Source organism: Exophiala oligosperma, assembly GCF_000835515.1.
Source record: "Exophiala oligosperma strain CBS 72588 unplaced genomic scaffold supercont1.2, whole genome shotgun sequence".
Taxonomy (NCBI): domain Eukaryota; kingdom Fungi; phylum Ascomycota; class Eurotiomycetes; order Chaetothyriales; family Herpotrichiellaceae; genus Exophiala; species Exophiala oligosperma.
The window spans coordinates 4,229,202-4,248,061 of record NW_015622819.1 but is presented as its reverse complement, the minus strand read 5'-3'; the positions used below and the strand labels follow the sequence as shown (position 1 = coordinate 4,248,061).

Below are 18,860 nucleotides of genomic sequence, written 5' to 3'. Positions count from 1 at the left end.
CTGACGTGAGCAGCTTGTAGTCTCGCTGTGCCTCCATATCAGGATCCGGTCCATCCTTGCTTCTCAACACACACTCACTTCTCTAGCTCAACGAAGTTCATCCGTCCCGGCGATCGATCTGCATTCGATTACCACAATGCATAGCGTTGCTTTTTCGGAGCAGATTGCTTTGATAGCTTGTCTTCGTCGTCTCATAGGGGAATACTCAGGTCTTATATTTTCTAGCAGTGATTGCCGTGCATCATTATCAGAGTTTCTGTTCTGCTATATTTCTGTCCATTTCATCCTTTTCCGTTTCGAGCTCGTTGGTATTCGGGTTCATCAGCTGTCTCATTGTGGTTTGACCCCTAGTGTAGCCCTTCCGGACCCTCACGTAGAAGTCAGTCGTCGGTGACTCCCCCGATGTTCGTTTTCACATAGTCCTCGTGGCTCCAAGAGATACTGTCCTCCTCCTCTTCCTCCTCTTCCTCCTCTTCCTCCTCTTCCTCCTCCTACGCTATAAATTCATCTTCTGCATGGATAGTGGTGTCCTCATCTAGCTCGAGGCTTGGACTTGGTTGCAGTGTGTCCGCAATAAGGATTTCTTTCGTCTCTTCCGGCAATCTGTCTTTCTTCATCTCTTCGTTGCTGTAAGTAAAATATCAATGAAACCTTCGAAATCAAGATGCCATTTGAACAAATTTTGTATTCATAGTATAGCCAACAAAATAGGTATCAATCTATTTGCGGCTGAAAGTTTGATTAAAAATTCAAACCTTACTTGTCTGCACGTTTTCATGCAATTCTAGCGTCCCTTCAACCTTACTTTCTTGCCGTGCTGCAATACCGACATCTTCAATATTTGACATATCCATAACACCAAACAGTTCGTCCATACGCTCGAGAGATATCTGCGTACAGTCAGAATTAATCAAAAGGCTAATGCGATAGCAAGGGCTTACCCCTTTGGTTTCAGGTACCCAAAATGCCGCGACTGCCATGACAACGTTGATCGTGCCAAAGATGAAATAAGCCTTGTATGGAGTCGAAAGAAGCATCACCGGGGTGGCCTTAGAAACAGCAAGATTGTTGACCCAGTGAGTGAATGATGCCAATGCAACATTATACGCCCGGAGTCGGTTGCTCGGAATCTCCGACACGTAAACCCAAGCTACAGGACCCCAGCCTGAGTTGAAGGCCGCCGCAAAGATATATATCATGGCTAAAGCGGCTATCCCAGCCGGCGGCGGAGTTTGATCGGCGGTCACATGGGGCCCATATCGAACATACTGGATCTGTTAGCAGGGGAACTAGCATATATTGGGCAGACTCCTCACGAATCCAACGTAGAGCATGCAGAATGCTTGCACAGCTCCACTCCACATAAAGGAAATTCGACGACCCAGAGAATCAGCAAGGAAGAAGGCGAATATTAACGCTGCAACAGTTTTGACTATCCCGTAAACGCCTTGCGCGAAGAGAGCAGTAGTGGTTGCGGACAATCCCAAGCTCTTAAAGATGGTTGGCGCGTAGTAGTTGATAGCTCCTGTCTGGGTGAAGTGTCAGTCTGAACTGATTTAGGAGGGGAAAATTCCAATAGAGAGACGATGAAGACCTACACCTGACCATTGATTGAAAACAAGGATGACGATGGTTAAGAGAGCACGTTTCCTGTTAGCTGACTGTGTCCAGCATTCCTTTTGCATTGCCCAGAAGCCTGTATTACCCCTAATGCGATTCTCGTTCTCCAGTTGTACTCTCAATTCGAGCAGCTCTTGTTCAACATATGAATGTTGGGGTGGAAGGCGTCGCACATTAGACAAGACGCTTGCTGCCTTCTCCCAGTTGTCTTGAGAGGCAAGCCAGCGCGGTGACTCTGGGCACATGAGCATTGTAGTGAGAAGCAGCGCTGGAGCGAGCGACTGCAGCATTAGTGGCACCATCCATGTAGCTTTGCCCTACCGACAAAATGGATATCGTTAGCGACGAGTCTCTGCACCAGTAGGCTGGTCATTTAGATACCTTGAAATGTAGCAGTGAACCATAATTGACGAAGTAAGCAATCATGCCACCCGTATCCAGTAATAGCTGGAAGAAGCCAACGAGGAAACCTCTGATAGCGCGAGGCGAGATCTCTGAGACGTATGTCGGGGCAAGCATAGTTCCTGCACCAAGTCCAAGACCCTCGATAAAGCTGTCATCATATTAATATCAGCTTTGTTGATGAGTTTAAGAAGTCAAAGGTCGTTACCCACCGACCAATGTAAAACACGGGTAAATGTCCAAACGATAGTGCTTGCATAATTCCGCCGACGATACCAGTAACAGCGACTGCAAGCAGCGCTGGCTTTCTCCCTTTTTTCTCTGCCAGTGGACTAGATACCAATGCACCAGCAATTGCTCCTGCTTGCATAGTAGTGACGAGGTTGCCGGAAAGGTTGGCGGCGGCGCTAGCGGAGAGGGCGTCAAGTCCAAATTCCCTGATAGTTCAGAATGAGCAACATTTGGATCGAAGGGTAGTAAAGTACTTCTTAAAGCCGGGCATCGCTAGGACTCCACCGATAATCCCCGCGTCCATTCCAAACATTGTGCCTGCAAAGCATGCCTATACCATCTGGTCAATGAATATTCGGCAGTATGACAGTAGGGCATCGAAAGCAAGCAATCGGCACATTAACTCCATATTGAGAACGTGTTGGTAGACATACCGAGGCAGTAAGTGCTAGAACACGCCAGTTGTACACTTCAGGAGGATCGACACGTATTGCATCGTTTCTGACGATATGTCGTAAGACGCTGTAGATTGTCATTGCTATTGAGAAGTCGTTGGTATGATGCGGCCAATATCACAGTATGAGCCAAAGGAGACTCTATCCCAATAATAAAGATGGCACGCAAAATGGATCAAGCCAACTGCAATCGCAACTGCGAGCAGTTTATATATAGACAGAGAGGCGCATGGTCTTCCTCACTCCCTTGTATAACCATGCGAAGAAGAGTCTGAATGTCAAAGGCTAGAGTCACCATGCCCGTTTGCGGGGAAGAGAGGTCTAATTTTCAGTTCGGGGACTGTCGGCAACATGTGTTTACCAAAGACCTAGATCTCAGCAGATGCTCATATATCCTTTACGAGATGCAACGAAGAATTTACTTGGCGCCGTTGGCATCGGGGAATCTCGCTAAGTGACCCGAAACAGCGATCTCCAAGCCTACAGGTCCTTGTAGGCTGTGCCGATTTTCGGAGCCACAGGACTGGCCCACCCTGGCTTTGGGCCGTGCCCGGTGCCCATCTAGCCCAGCTGAAATGAATGTGTGGGATTCCAAATGCTATCTGGAAGGGCTAGAACAGTCGCACGTGATACTTTCCGCGAGTACACGGCGTATGACTACTACTGTCTATTGATCCATACACTATCAGGATCCTTCCAAGCCATCTCGAGTTCAGTTGAAAGGGAGACCAAAGGCCAACGACATCGTTTCCAACACGAATCCAGCATTTCTAAGACGCAAGCCCTCTGCTCGGAATCCCGTGTGAATAACCCAGCTAATCCATATATCAGTTGCTGGTAACCATTGGTGTTTAAAGGCTAGCTTACCTATAAACACACATTGTGATATCAATATACTCGGTGCATCTTCTGTGAGGGTGAGACCAATTCCACAAACAGCCTGGACACTTTCTTCAATTAATCCCTGTCGTCTGAAGAACACGTTCAACCCTTCTAGGCAAGGCTTGGTGGCATGGAGAAGGATTCTAGACACATGGTGGACCTGCATGGCCAAAGCTGTCACAGTTATCAGCGTAGCCCATGGGTTTACAGAGTAAGAAAGGGAAGATACCATAAACATGAGGGTGTATCAATCGTGGTTCGAAGGCCTTTGATTTCTCTACAATCACTGATGGCAGTGGAGAGAATTCGACTGTCAAGCACGAGTGCCATTCCTGTAACATACGCCGTAATTGATCCGCCCATTCAATACGCTCTCGGAACTGGACTTCGGTCTGACTATCGCGATCAATAGCACAAAAGTTAACAACTTGAGCTAAAATCCACAGTGATCGCGCAGCAAGCTCATAGCTGTTGAGCTCCGAGCAGAGCTTCTTCGGTTGCCATGTACTGTAAGTTCTGCGCCTCTCGCGGAATGCTGCCCAAATGTCCTGCTGCAACCAAGCCCACCATGTTGTACTCTCGAGGCTTGCTTCTTCCACTTCAATTTGTCGAGACTTAAGGATCCAGAAAACGCCTTGGAGATGACGTTGCCAATCATTGGACGAGCCATGAAGCATTTCGTACGTTGATATGATGATGGTCGTTGCTATTAATTCTGGGCTATTTCGATATGAAGGGAACTGCATAGCCCTTTGAATATAGTGCAGTGCTTGGTAATAATATTGCAGAGTCGTTCGTTCGTCTGACTCCTGGGATGCATTCATCTGCTTCTGCAGGAGAGAATGATAACAAGACAATGCCAGAATAGCGTTCATCAAGCCGGCATTCCTGATTGCCAAATGCGGGACCTGTGTGGAAAATCGACGTGTCAGATCGAAGGGTTCAAACTAGAATTGCTATTCAGCGGTTGCGTGAAAATCTTCCCATCGGAGTTACCATACCCACGAGCTGATTCGACGCAGGAAGTTATCGAACAGAGCCTGTTCATCTGCCAGTAATGTGACATCTTCACGTGATTGCCATGAAGAGCTATCATCAGCTGAAAGAGCGGCGGGCTGGACTGGAGCTCCTAGCCCTGGTTGCCCGACTCCAGATAAATCAGGCGTGCAATTGTCAACGATCCTGGTGGCGTGTTGCAAAGGAGTCAGATCATCCTGACCACGCTGGCTAGAAAGATCCAGGGGCCCACAATCTTGATCAAGGGATACACGTGATTCAGGAAGGGCTCCCCAGTGGGCATCACTGGTCAGAACGTCCAGCCATCTAACCGCTGCTACGTTAGTGTTTCCAGTTGTGGTGGACGGACTTGAGTCCGCCGGAAGCCCAAACCGGTCACCGCACTCATGAGGCTGAAACGATGTAGCCGACAGCTCATTCAGATCAGCGATATTTCCAATTCTGCGGTAGTTCGATAACCCTGAAGTGCGTGATGAAAGCTCTGATCCAAGGTGGCGTGATCTCAAGTCCGCCAGAGGTCGGACTATGCGGAGGAGATCATCTTGGGACTCAGTAATCTTACCAAGTTGACGAAGTATTTCCAGTGTCGCAAGGTCGAAACTGGTGGAGTATTAGTACGAGGGGTACAACACGTGCCCTAGAAGATTCAAAGGCGACGCTTACGAGGAATGGTCTTCTTCAGGCTTGTCGTCATACGAGCACTGGACTCCGACAGATGCACAGAAGCCACACTTTGGCCGTACGTTATCGCACTTTGTTTTTCTGGAGCGGCATATAAGACAAGCTCTAAGACTTCGTTTCCTGGGATATCGCGAATCACCATGTGGCCTCCGCGCGCGCTTGTTGCCACTATGACGATCCTCGTTGGCGCCAGAGAGGTTTGTTACATGTTCGGATGGCATAACTCGTGACGGGTTTTCTCTCGAATGAGAATCGCAGTGTGCCCCCTCCACAGCACTCAAGTAAGAGGTACAAAGAGACTACTTCGGGGAAGATGCAGGAGGATAGTTGAGAGAGGATACCAGAAAACAAGTTTCGGGGAGTTTCGGTATTTAACAGGGTTTCCGTAAGTCGGTGACGCTTAGACCACGAGGAAGCCTAGGTACTTAGCCTAAAATGGCTTAGAACTGCCACTTTCTTACGCTATTCTATTCGTACTGCGGAGACCTCTGGCCTTGTCTGGACCCCCCTGAAATTTCACGGGGAGTCTCGGTCAACCAGCCGCTAAGAACGATGATCAATACTCGATCCTGAATATCTACACTGCTCAAAACCCCAGTCAGAATCCGAATTTCAATTGGCTTTCTACTCGAATGCCTTAAATACAAGCAATGCATCTCTCCAGTCTTCGACTCAACGCAACGCTACTTCGACAAGATGGGTGACCTAGGCTACGACTCACGACTGAATGACATCGAAAATGGCGGTGCCGATAGAGCTGACTCCGAATCGATATGGGCTGGTGGATATCTTAAGAGTCAAACGATTTCCACAGAGATTCTAGTTGCTGGTGGTGGCTTGGGAGGTGTTGCTGCAGCACTCGGGGCGTTGCGACGAGGACGGCGAGTCGTTCTAACTGATGAATACGAATGGTTGGGAGGACAGCTGACAAGTCAAGCTGTTCCACCGGATGAGCACACCTGGGTTGAGCAGTTTGGCATCACACGATCTTATCGGGCGCTACGTGACGGCATCAGGAAGTTTTACTGCGACCATTTCCCCTTGACCGAAGACGCTAGGAAAAGACCAGCCCTCAATCCAGGCGCTGGTTATGTTAGCAAGCTCTGCCACGAACCTCGGGTTGCAGTAGCCGTCATCGATGCGATGCTCTCGCCTTTCCTGGGGTCTCGGCAGCTTACAGTCATTAAAAAGGTCAAGCCAATCTCATCTCGGATGAATGGTAACCAAATCGAAGCTGTGGAGTTTCGTCGCCTCGAAGCGAGAGGCACTTTTACAGTCCATGCAGACTATGTGATTGACGCTACCGAGCTCGGCGATCTCCTTCCTTTGACAGGCACTCCCTATGTCACCGGCTCCGAGTCCCGCGAGGATACGGGTGAGCCTAACGCACCATTGAAGGCTAATCCGGAGAACTCTCAAGCCGTTTCTATCTGCTTCGCCGTTGACCATATTGAGGGCAAGGACTACACCATTCCTAAACCTGACTCATATGATTACTGGCGCAAGTACCAGCCAGCATTCTGGGGCGCACCCCTGATTGGCCTCGTGGCACCACATCCTCGAACATTGGAGCTTGTTGAGCGCGAATTTACGCCAAATATCAACGATGACCCTGCCACAGTCTGTGCTGACCAGCGGACATCTGGCGGAGACATGAATTTATGGACCTTTCGCCGTATAGCAGCGCGTGGCAACTTCTTTCCTGGAGCATATCAATCCGACATCTGCCTCGTTAACTGGCCAATGATTGATTACTTTGAGAAGCCCATAATCGATGTGTCTGAGCATGATTTGGAGGCACGTCTGACCGCGGCGGCCTCCCTTTCTTACAGCATGCTGTATTATCTACAGACAGAATGCCCGCGAGCAGATGGCAACGGTAAGGGGTACCCAGGGCTACGACTTAGGGGTGATGTTACAGGCACCGAGCATGGCCTCGCGATGGCACCTTACATTCGAGAGAGTCGTCGCATCAAAGCAATTACGAGAATCGTGGAGCAAGATCTTTCTCTGAACATACGTGGTACCAGCGGTGCAGTGGCATATCCAGACAGTGTCGGCCTAGGCATGTACCGGATTGATTTACACCCTTCGACCGGAGGAGATAGCTATATTGACGTCGCATGCTGCCCATTCCAAATCCCTCTTGGTGCCTTGATTCCACAACAACGGAACAACCTCCTCGCTGGTTGTAAAAACATTGGAACCACGCACATCACAAATGGGTGTTATCGTTTGCATCCAGTCGAGTGGAACATTGGAGAAGTGGCGGGCCTGTTGGCGGCATATTGCCTGGAAACATATCTTCATCCACAAGATATACAAGGCAGTAGAGGCAACTTCGAGGAGTTCCATAAAGTTCTTCTTCGGGAAGGTATCGAGACGAGCTGGCCTGATATTACAGGTTATTAATATGCTTATTATGTTGTTTGGATCGAATTAACAATAATGAAAACTCGTTCATATCGGAGATGATAGTTATAATATGTTGAAGGAGATTCTACTCCAAGTTGAAATCGATTACGATTCTTCCGGCCACGAGGCCTTTTCTTAGCTGCTTGATGCTTTCTGGAAGCCTACTCAGAGGTCTCACTTCGCAGATGTCCTTCAGTTCTCCACGCTTCGCAAAAGCAAGTGCCTCGTCGGTATCTTTTCTCGAGCCAGTCATTGTTCCAGCGATGTGCAGGTTTGTGGCAGCGAATATCAAGGGATCTGCTCCGACTGTTACGGTGCCAGTGGGGGCTGAACACAAGAGAAAATAAGTCAGAGACCATTCTCACGCCACTAGCAAAAAACGTAGGTGGAGGGAAGGAGACTCACGAATTCCGACACACAAGATGGTGGCACCGACACGACTACCAACGTATGACAGTGCGTCCTTGTATCCCTGGGGCGCCGTCACGAAGACACCGTGGGCTCCCACGCCGTCAGCGATCTTGCGGACTTCCTCGACAGTACTCGTCACCTTTCTGAAGTCGACGAATGCTTCAGCTCCCATCTGCAAACATAGCTTTTCCTTTTCTTCCCCAGAGTCCACGACGATGGGTCGCAACCCCATTGCTTTCGCTAGTTGGACACCTTGGATACCAACTCCGCCACCACCGCCTTTTGTCTCAAGGTTAGGAACATACTGGATACGTGGATGATACGTCGAATTGCTCACCTATGAAGACCGCCCATTGTCCTGCCGTTAGTCGTGACTCCCGCAAAGAGCTGTACATGGTAGTAGCACTGCACATGATCGGTCCGGCAACATGGTCGGGGACGCCCTCTGGGATCCGGGTCGTATAACGTGCAGGTGAGACGACATATTGACAGTATGTGCCTTAGAAGTTCCATCAGCCTGTGGTGAGTTTGGAATCTTGAGCAACGAAGATATACCATTGACTGCAAGTCCTGAGTTGATCAGCTTGGGGCAGTAGTTCTCCTTGCCTGAGATGCATAGCTCGCATACGCCACAGGTGTTCCAGATAGGTTTGACACCCGCTCGATCTCCGAGGGCCCAATCAGTCACACCCTCGCCGAGCTGGACAACCACCCCCGCGCCTTCGTGTCCCGGACACTTGACGCCAAAGGATGACATTGGCGGAATGGAGACATCATTGGACATGTAATGGATGTCAGACATGCAAAGACCCGTCACGTTCATACGCAGCAGAAGCTCCCCGGGACCTGTATCTGGCCGTCAGCCTTGTGCCAACACTCATGACCTTAATGATGTGCTTAGATTGACTGACCAGGCTGGGGAACATCAACTATCTGGACTTCGACATCGAAGTCGGGCCCCTCGTTCACCACCACACCTGCTCTGCATGTTTTCGGTATGGAGCCTTGCGGATCGATCATGGTGGCTGTGAGTTCGCGCGTGAGCTCAAACAGATTGCAGCAGTCGTCCCTGGTGGTTGACCCAAATGTAAGTACAGTTCAACAGACCCTGTCCAAGAAGGAAGGCTGCGATAGTCCTCTTTGATTTTCTTGACGCGCGATAGGAGACACATAGCCCCAGGAAATGCGAACCAATGAGACGACTCGCATTCTGGGTAGATGTTGCAAGGTAATGGGTCGCGGGCCGGTGCCATAGCCGAGATACGCAGGAAAGGTGCCTTGATAGAATCGATGGCCAGGACTCGCCTAGTGACCCCAGCGGGATAAGGGATTGGTCTATCAGCCAATCGTGAACGTCCGTTTCAGTGAGGGCGGGCAGCAAACTTACTCCGCAAACACCTTCTAGACTTCGCGGGGCATCTTGACTTGGCTCCTGATAGACACTTTAGGGCGTGCCCAACGGCGAACTGCGCGGCTTCCTATGACTCTAGCTACATATACCTGTCTGGTCATCCATGTCTCCACTGCATCTTCAGCATCACCTCTTTCTGAGTTCTCCCAAGTCGCCGGGATTGAAATAACGCCCAAATCAGTACCAAAAGTCCTGTTGCTGCTTTCGGTGCAAACCACAATCATTTCGCAAACATGGCCGAGAAGTCTGAAGCCATACAACCCATCGGCATCCCGGCTGCAGAGACCATGAGCGACTACGAGGATCTGAAAGCTCCCGGCAACGACGACTTTGAGGTCTTTAAGAAGTCAGACGATGCTGTCGACTTTCGCACTGTTGGCTGGCCTCATGCCTCGATAATCCTTCTGAAAAGTACGCTCCCCCTCTTCTCCTCGAATGCCGTTGTGAGCGAGCGAAATAGAAGTTGGACACTGACACAACAAACCTGTAGTCCAATTTGCTCTGGGGGTCTTGAACTTGCCAACAGTCCTATACATTGTCGGCGCTCTTCCCGGTGCACTCCTCATCTGCGCATGGGGAGCCTACAACACGTACTCAGCCGTCTTGCTTGGGGCCTACCGAAACCGCCATCCCGGCATCCACACCCAGGTCGAGATGGCTTATCGCGTTGGCGGCATCTGGTTCAAGGAGCTTACGGGCGCACTATTCATTATCGGCAACGTGCTGTGCGTGTCGGCCGGTCTCGTTGGTGTGTCCACAGGCATCAATGCTCTGAGCCATCATGCCGCCTGTACCGTGTGGTGGGGTTTCCTGGCCATGGTTGCGGCGGCCGGGGGCGCCAGTATCAGAAAGCTTGCCAGGGTGGGCTATATTATGTGGGTTGGCTTCATCAGTCTGTTTGTGGCAACATTCATCGTCGTGTAAGTATCAATCCTCCAAGGACGGTTGTGGGAGATGATAATGCTGACGGAGGCGACTAATAGTGTCGCTGTGACCACACGCGACCGTCCTGCCGCTGCTCCTCCGACCGGACCGTTTGAGCTGGGCTACCGGGTCATTGGACACCCGAGCTTCCTCGAGGGTGTCACCTCCTGCAGCAGTATCTTCGTCGCGTCGGCTGGCGCCTCCGCCTTTGTTCCGGTCATATCAGAGATGAGGAACCCCAAGGATTACAAGAAGGCCATCTACGCAGCGCAGGCCATGGTCAACTCCAGCTATCTCACTTTCAGTCTGGTCGTCTACGCCTGGTGCGGACAATGGGTGGCCAGTCCGGCTCTGGGCAGCGCCGGACAAACCATCAAGATGATTGCATATGGCATTGCCCTGCCCGGACTGTTTGCTAGCACGATTGTCTACCTTCACATTGCAGCAAAATACATCTTCGTTCGACTCCTTCGAGACTCGGTGCACCTGCAGTCCAACAGCGTTGTACACTGGTCCATTTGGCTGTGAGTTGCAAACACCCCTCCCTCGTGATTCCCACAAGAGAAAGGAAAGTATGCTCTTGGACTGACATTTGTGTCTTCTGGACTTAGTGGTCTCACTTTTGGCCTGGCTACGATCGCCTTCATCATCTACGAAGCCGTTCCCATCCTCAACTACCTGCTCTCGTTGATGGGGTCCGTCTGCTTCGCGCCGCTGTGCATCATCTTTCCCCCAATCTTCTGGCTGCACGACTTCAACCACTGGCGCAAGGGCACCTTCCTGCAGCAGCTCGCGTGGGTGATGCATATTGTGGTAGCCTTGATTGGAGCCTTCCTGACCGTTGCGGGCACATACGGCACCATCAGGTCAATCATCGATGCTTACGCCCAGGGTATTATTGGTGAGCCACCCTTCCCGCTTCTCCTCACCACTAGCAGGTGCTTTGTTGTTACAGGTGCTAAAGACAGACTGCAGGCGGGGCCTTCAGTTGCGCCGACAACTCTAACTCATCGTAAGGATAGAGTTGCGAGGTTGATACCGAATGGGCGCACAATGGTGCTCCAGCCAATCAGCTGCTTCGCATATTTTTGCTGTAACGGATCCGGGAAACGAGGGCGGTCACTTGTCTGAGCAAGCCGTATCTAGACCGCCAATCTCCGGAGATTCTTAAACTCCTGGTAGTCTAGACCAGATATTCCCTGGGTTATCTTCAGCCAACCAGACCGCTCGCATATTATCATGTTTCAAACACATCCAGACACGTGCTTCGTTCATCACGAGGAGGACGGTTTTAATGCTCCTTGACGACAATTGACTTGAAAACTAATGAAGTTCGGGTGCTGGGCCCGTGGCTAACGTGGATAGTTCAATTTGGAAGCCTAATAACGAGTTTAATTTCGGTGGCCTCTATCACCTCGGCAATAACCTTTCTAGGTGCTCACACCTCTCCAAAAGGGCCTCTTAACAGCTGAAGTCCGCCAGTCATTCGTCACTCCAGCTACAGGGCCTCCAATCTTGGTGTCCTTTCGGCAACGCACTTACACCTGTGTAGAACGAGTACATGCTGCAGGTCATGACTTGTGCTATCAACGCGGCCTCGAAACAAAGAACGGACGAAGTGCGACCTAATCTAGACCCCCGCCTGACCCTCACGGCCACTACGAAATCAACCATCCGGCAAGATTGACAGGCCGTTTCACTAAAATGGACTCCCTTGGAGATCTTCTTCCATCTCTTAAGCGGCTACATACCTTGCACGTTAGATGCTAACCAGTTGATATACCTTGGAAGGACTCATAAGTCTACCACAATCTTGACACTGCAATCACTATCAGAGTATTGTTATAAACAAACACGAAGGTGTGATTTGTAGAGCCCCGGATCAATGAATAAATGTGAATAACGCATACGTATTCACGTTGTTCACTTCCAGTTCTGCGCATAGTTTATCCTCTTCGACCAACAGTGACACAATGAATTCGTGACGTCTTCTAACCTTGCAATTCCGGGCTCCCCTTTCTTTTGGTTGGGTTACTCCGACGTGCCCAGGCCAACACCGGTCCAGGGGGTCGGTTAAAGGCCTAGGGAATGTGTCTACCCCTTCGGGGGAAGACTTCAGGTATACCTGGGGAAGCTTGCCTCGTGATCCGCATTCGCGCTCCATCTGCTTACTATCTGTTATCCATCGTTCGACTCAGTTAAGAGGCGCTGAAGGTCGGCAGAGGGTTTCGATAGGAAAGGCTTTTCTGGGATTACTCCAATGTCGTCTCTTCCAGCAGTTCGTACCATCACGGAAAGCCTCGTCAAATACTGGATATCATCTCGAGGACTCTTCCGTCCCTTCCTATGAGCGGAGAGTCCCTCCTTTGATGATCAAAACCGAGTCGTCCTTGATAGCGGCTAATGCTGTGAGGCCATTTGAAAGTTGTTAAAACAACTGTCTGCTACGACCACTGACAGCAGATCTGGTAGAACCCATAACAGTAGTCGCGCAAGCGAACATGCCTTCAACGGTTCAACCAGCTATCGATTGATCTAAATGCTCATTTCAAGTGATCACAGACGGCCAAGACATCGTGCAGTAACGCCTAATAGTTTTCCCGTCCTTGTTCCCTGTACAACCCTCTAGGGCCCCCCATAGCTTTAGCCCAATAACTCACAATACCTATGCAGATCGCTTGGAGGATTCAAACTTGGACTGGAGTCATTTTGCGGAGTCCACGGCCCGCAGCCTATAATTTGCCAGGATTAGCTCCAAATAATAAGGCCTATCGCGGTCCGCACTGAGCCTGTGAAAACGAGTGCATTCGGCGGGCGATTTACATGAATAGTCCTATTCACGGGCACAAATGTAAAGGTGACTGAATATGCACTTCTTTTTTCCCAAGGATTGATAAAACCTCCAACATATTTATTTATACCTTCCTCACGTGCTTGTAATACCTATTCTCAACTATCATTTCGAGGTTTGTAAGAAGTACTCCTTCTAATTAATCCCACTGTTAGTACAATATGGCAGACCGTCTCGTGCCAGTCATTTCCTTGAAGGGTCAGACAGTATAATCTCAACTTTGAATAAATTAGCTGCTAATTCCTTCGGTAGATTTTGAGCAGCGCAGAGATGAGATCACTCATCAACTTGTACACGCCGCTGAAACGGCTGGATTCATGACACTGGTGGATCATGGGATTGAAGTCAACGAAATTGAAGCTCAATTTGCGATTTCAAAAGCCTTCTTCGATCTACCACCCGATGTGAAGAAGAAAATTCCACACAGCAAAGAAACGAATAATGGTTGGGAATATAAGGTAGGATACGTCTCTTCTGAAGTGAACGTTTTTGACAAGATACCTTTCTCAGGCCCAGTTACGACCAAGCACCGGAGTGTACGACGAGAAAGAGTCTTTGTGGCTTCAAAGAAACTCTGAGTGGCCCAGCGATGAAGATGTTCCCAATTTTCGCAGCACAACCACAGCCTTTATTGAGAAGTGTGCAAAGATATCCGACGATGTTTGTAAGCAACAAAGTACCTTGAACCATATGTATTGATTAGAATACTAATTAGCCAGTATCTTGCTTTGCAACCGCTCTTGGCTTTTCGGAAGACTACTTCCACATCGCTAATGACCCGACGAAACCAGACTCTTTAACCCAACTTCGCCTTATCCATTACCCACCTACCAACGGCGGAGCTGGCACCTGGAGAGCTGGGTCTCACACTGATATTGGCTGTCTGACGCTACTATTCCAGCGGGACAATGAGGATGGTCTCGAGATCTGCCCGGGAAGAGAGTCTTCAACAAGTTTTGCTTCTGGAGATATCTTCACTCCGCTGCCAGCGAAGACTGGACCTATTGTGGTCAACATTGGTGACATGCTGAGTAGGTTAAAGGTGAACTATTCTATACATGGGCTACTAACATGATCCAGTGGCATGGTCGGACGATCGATTGAAGTCAAATTTCCACCGGGTGCGAGCCAAGGACACTGGGGCGTCGCCATCTCGATACTCTATTGCCTATTTCAACCAAAGCCGCAAGGACTACGTTCTGCAAGGTCCAAAGAAGAAATAGTAAGTCAGCAATAGCCATATAAAGAAACCTATCCACTAACCACCCTGTATTAAGTCCTCCAGTGACTGTTGCAGAGTATTTTCGCCAAGCAGTGGACAAAAATTTCAGGTTTGTCGGGTTTTAAGATAACAAACGCTGAATGGAGATACTGACTCTAAGCTAGTATGATTCAACAGAAGCAGAAGGAACTAGATTCAAGTCCAAGGCCCGTGATAGCAAGAGCATAAGTCGAAGCCCGGCATGGGTGTTCTAGGCTAGAATTATTCTTGCCATAACAGTATTCACTTCAATCGAGACCTTCCTTGTTTCCTCTTCTAGCTACATGATATTGATGTAATTCCGGACTACATTCTGAGCAAGAAGAGAGATCCCAATGTCTTTACTACGTTATGTGCCCCATTAATATTTGGCTTTCTTAATCTCTATCTCACGATTCAATGACTAATACGTAGCAGAATCCTTTGTTGGTAGTTCCAAGGCAAACGGTTATTACAATAAAGGAGGGCGCCTCACGATATAGAATCCTGAGAATAATAACCCGAGAGTTCAATTGTTTTTGGCAGAGTTTATTGCAGACCAATGACTATCCAAGATCACTCAGGGGTATCTCTATTCCCTACAACGATGCTCCCTTTCCAAATGATATCTGTGCCAATGCTTGGTCGGTTTCAGCCTTCAAGTCGTGGTACCATATCCATTTGAACTTCGCGTCAAGTTGTTCCTTAAGCTTTGATGGAACATCCTTTGCGTAGTCATCCCTCAGCTGCCACGTTTTCCCACTTGATCTCCCATTGTGCACGAATCTCTGCGTCCGTTGCCGTCGAATAGAATCATATATCTCGAAGGCATACTCCAATTCATGCGCATTCGAGACACGGCTGATTACCTGGCTCAAAGCATAGGCGTCTTCCATGGCCATACCTGCCCCCCCTCCATTGTGCGGCGTTGCGGCGTGTGCTGCATCACCCAATATGCAGAGACGACCGCGATAGTATTTCTCTCCGTGAGCGCAGTCAAACAAGGCCCACTCCTTGAAATCTGGCATGCCACTCATCAATCGAAGGATTGCAGGATCCCAATCTTTCAATGCTCCTAAAACTTTTTCCTTGCTGACGGGCTTTACCCAATCTCCACCTCCTTCCCATTCATCAGCACCAGTGGCGTGAATTGCCACCATGTTGACCATGGACCCGTCGCCAACTGGATAGTGAACCATCACTGTCCCATAACTGAAAAGTAAGTGAGGAACATGAGCACGTTCCTCACCGAGCGCTTCAACAACAGTTTCAATCGGAAACATGTGCCGATACACAACGTCGCCTGTGAAACGAGGCGGGATCTCCTTCCCAGCAATCTTTGCTCTAGTTAAGCTCTTAATACCGTCACAGCCTATAACAGCATCGGCTTTGGCATTGGTACCATCAGAGAAAACCAGATTCACTCCGTCTCCTTCAGCCCGTGAAAGCTCTTCAATGTCGACCAAAGTTTTCCGGAAGGAACAGAGATTCGGAGGGAGCAGACCAACCATAACCTCTAAGAGTCTTGCTCGATGAATATACCCACATTCTTCGTCGTCCCGAAGCTCGTACAAGAGATCGCCCATTTTGTAGTCGTTTTGACCTTCATTTCCAGGCTTGGGGTTCACAGCAAAGCGAATGTTCATGAAGAATCCTGGCGGATTTTTCTTGAAGTGTTTGCGAAACCCGACCACGAGATCAGGATCAATTAGGCCAAGAGCGCGGATGGCATTGGTCGCGAATGTGAGTCCTGCTCCAATCTCGGAAAACTCTGGCGCGGATTCGTACACATGTATTGGAACTCCTCGTCGGTGAAGTCCGATCGCCAATGCAAGACCACCAAGGCCACCGCCCACTATTGCTATCTTGAATGGCTTCGTGCGAGACATTTTTTATTGTTTTCCACGGTAAGTTAGATTCAGAGTCAGCTCATCAGAAAATTTGAAGCCTTGCTTCTACATCGGTTCTCGGGAGAGCTGTAACTTATGGCATAGTCATTTGCAGATGGTTTGGTCGATAAGGCCCTTAGCCGAGACTACTAAAGGCTCAAAGACACAGTTATAACCACGATCAATGGACTTCTGGAAAATCGGTCCGCGGGCCGGAACCCTTTTCGCGACACAATCTAGACCCATATTTGCGGATAGAGCACTCTCTTGATCTACTAAATAACTTAACTATCCTTTTCACTTTAATGATACAGCATTGTGCAATCTCACAAGCGTGTTAACGGGTGATGTGGTCACTGTATAACGATGCCGTGTGATCGCTTCTGTGTCCATGCTTTCGATTTGATCAAACCTTTGCACAATTCTGGCAATAACATAGCCAGCTTCAGTCAGAGCAAATTGTTGGCCTAGGCAGATTCGTGGTCCGCCATTGAAAGGGAGATACTCCCACCCAGTCTTGCGATGATTCCATCTCTCAGGTTTGAACTCATGGGCATCAGGCCCCCAGATATCTGTACGTCGATGCATGATATGCACATTGTAGGCCACCTCCGAGCCTTTACGAATGTACACTGGCGAAGTACCGTCCACACCGCCGCCCCGTGGAAGTGTTGTATCTCTGACGGCACGTCGACTGTTCTCTGGCACGATTGGATGAAGACGTAGGACCTCTGACATGACGTTTTGTAGATACGTACATGATTTGAGAGTCTCAAAGGAGATGTTTTCTGTGGAAGGGTATGCGCCAAAATGATCGATAATGGCTTTGCGAAGGATAGTGTAGATCTCTGGGTTTCGAGCGAGGAGGTAGAATGTCCACCCGAGTAAGCCCGCGGTTGTATCTCGGCCAGCTCCAATAGTCAAGTCAGCGAAAAGTGAAAGACCTCGAGGAGAGTTTTCTTGCATCAAAGGAGGGAAGTAAGCCAACTTACCAAGTAGAATATTCAAAAGCTGACCTCGGAGTTCTTGGGGGTCTTTTGTCACTTTCACGAGCTCGTCCAGAAAGACATAGGTGTGTTGCTTCGTGGCCACCTTCTCTGCGTCGTTGCTCGATGACATGTCCGATTCCAGAGCTCGTCTCACGTAGTAATCTGCAAATCGGTGGACCTCGCGACAATTCCTGCGGAATGACAGAGGCGAGTAAAGGTAGTATAGGTCCATTAAGCGAGAACGATAACACACCCCCAAGTTGGCATTGTCAAAACATTGCCCGAAGGATGCCCATTCGAGTTCTTGCTGACCAGTTTCTTTCGTCGCTATCATTGTGGCAGCTTTCTGAGAGTGCACGCTTTGCCCGAAGAGGAATTCCGTGGCTGAGTCAAGTGTTAGGCGGAAAAACAGAGGAGCAAGATCGACCGTGGCAGTCCATGAGTCTGGGTTCACTGGCAAACAGTCGAAGAGGGCTTGGACATGAGTCTCTTCCAAAGCCAAGTCAGCAACCTGTGCTCGCGTAAATTGGGGCCTCAAAAGCCCTCGGGAGTGCGACCTGGGTCTTCACATAAGCATGAAACTCGTGGACGGTGAGAGGGATCATATTCAACATACCATTCTTTGCCATCGCTAGTGAAAATGCCTTTTCCGATGAATGGGCTGAACACCCCGGAGCGCAGAGGACCAAGCTCAAAATTATTGAACTGTGTTGCCAGTATCGCTTGCACATTCTTCGGGTCCACGGTCACATGGTGCCAGTTGCCTAGTATGTTCTGATACCATGTAGGGCGCTGATCAAGTTCATCGTAGACGACGAGGTCGTCATTTTGTTGGTTTTGTGCCTCAGTAGATCTCATATAGCGAAGCATAATATCAATGCCGAAAGGCAATCTGCTGGGTCGTACAAAAGCTGGTTTGCATCCTAACTGACGTGCTCGTCGTGCATGATGAATCTCGCGCCAGATATATCCCAAGATGTATGTAACACTAATTCCCACCACGACGGCGGGCCAGATAGCGATAATAGAATCCATGGTTTACAATGAGGATGGTAGAACAAGTTCGGAGCCAAGAACAGATCTGGTATGATAAAGTTGTTGTTTCTCACTCATCTCTGCTATCATTATATTCTTATATGTGTATCTAACTGTTTCAAAGGAGCGGTTGGCGGGGTGTGTTCACCACAAAGTACCCCACCTCGCGAGTCTCCCCGCATCATAGGGCCAGCTTGTAACGTAGAGTTTCCGAGATGGCGGTTAGATAACGATCAGCAACCAAGATTGGGGATTGACCACATAGCGTTCGCCAGACTGAAGGGATCGGTCCAGATGTGATTTCCGACCGCGTATCCTGGTTTGGTAGATGCCCATTTAGCTCACGGCTCATTCTGGTGGCCAGTGCGGCACGTCGGTTTCTTTTGCGGGGAGACAGATTGCCGATT

General features: G+C 49.4%; 2 protein-coding genes across 2 annotated transcripts; both read right to left on the bottom strand.

Moving 5' to 3' along the window:
* Positions 1–749: 749 nt before the first annotated feature.
* On the bottom strand, positions 750–2,789 carry PV06_02856 (uncharacterized protein; the record flags this gene model as incomplete). Its single annotated transcript, XM_016403592.1, has 8 exons — positions 750–890; positions 942–1,268; positions 1,317–1,529; positions 1,599–1,937; positions 2,002–2,173; positions 2,235–2,459; positions 2,508–2,584; positions 2,688–2,789. 8 exons carry the CDS (start codon positions 2,787–2,789, stop codon positions 750–752), a joined length of 1,596 nt encoding a protein of 531 aa, XP_016267489.1.
* A 944-nt stretch (positions 2,790–3,733) lies between these two features.
* Positions 3,734–5,509, bottom strand: PV06_02855 (uncharacterized protein; the record flags this gene model as incomplete). Its single annotated transcript, XM_016403591.1, has 3 exons — positions 3,734–4,498; positions 4,592–5,207; positions 5,271–5,509. 3 exons carry the CDS (start codon positions 5,507–5,509, stop codon positions 3,734–3,736), a joined length of 1,620 nt encoding a protein of 539 aa, XP_016267488.1.
* Positions 5,510–18,860: the final 13,351 nt, after the last annotated feature.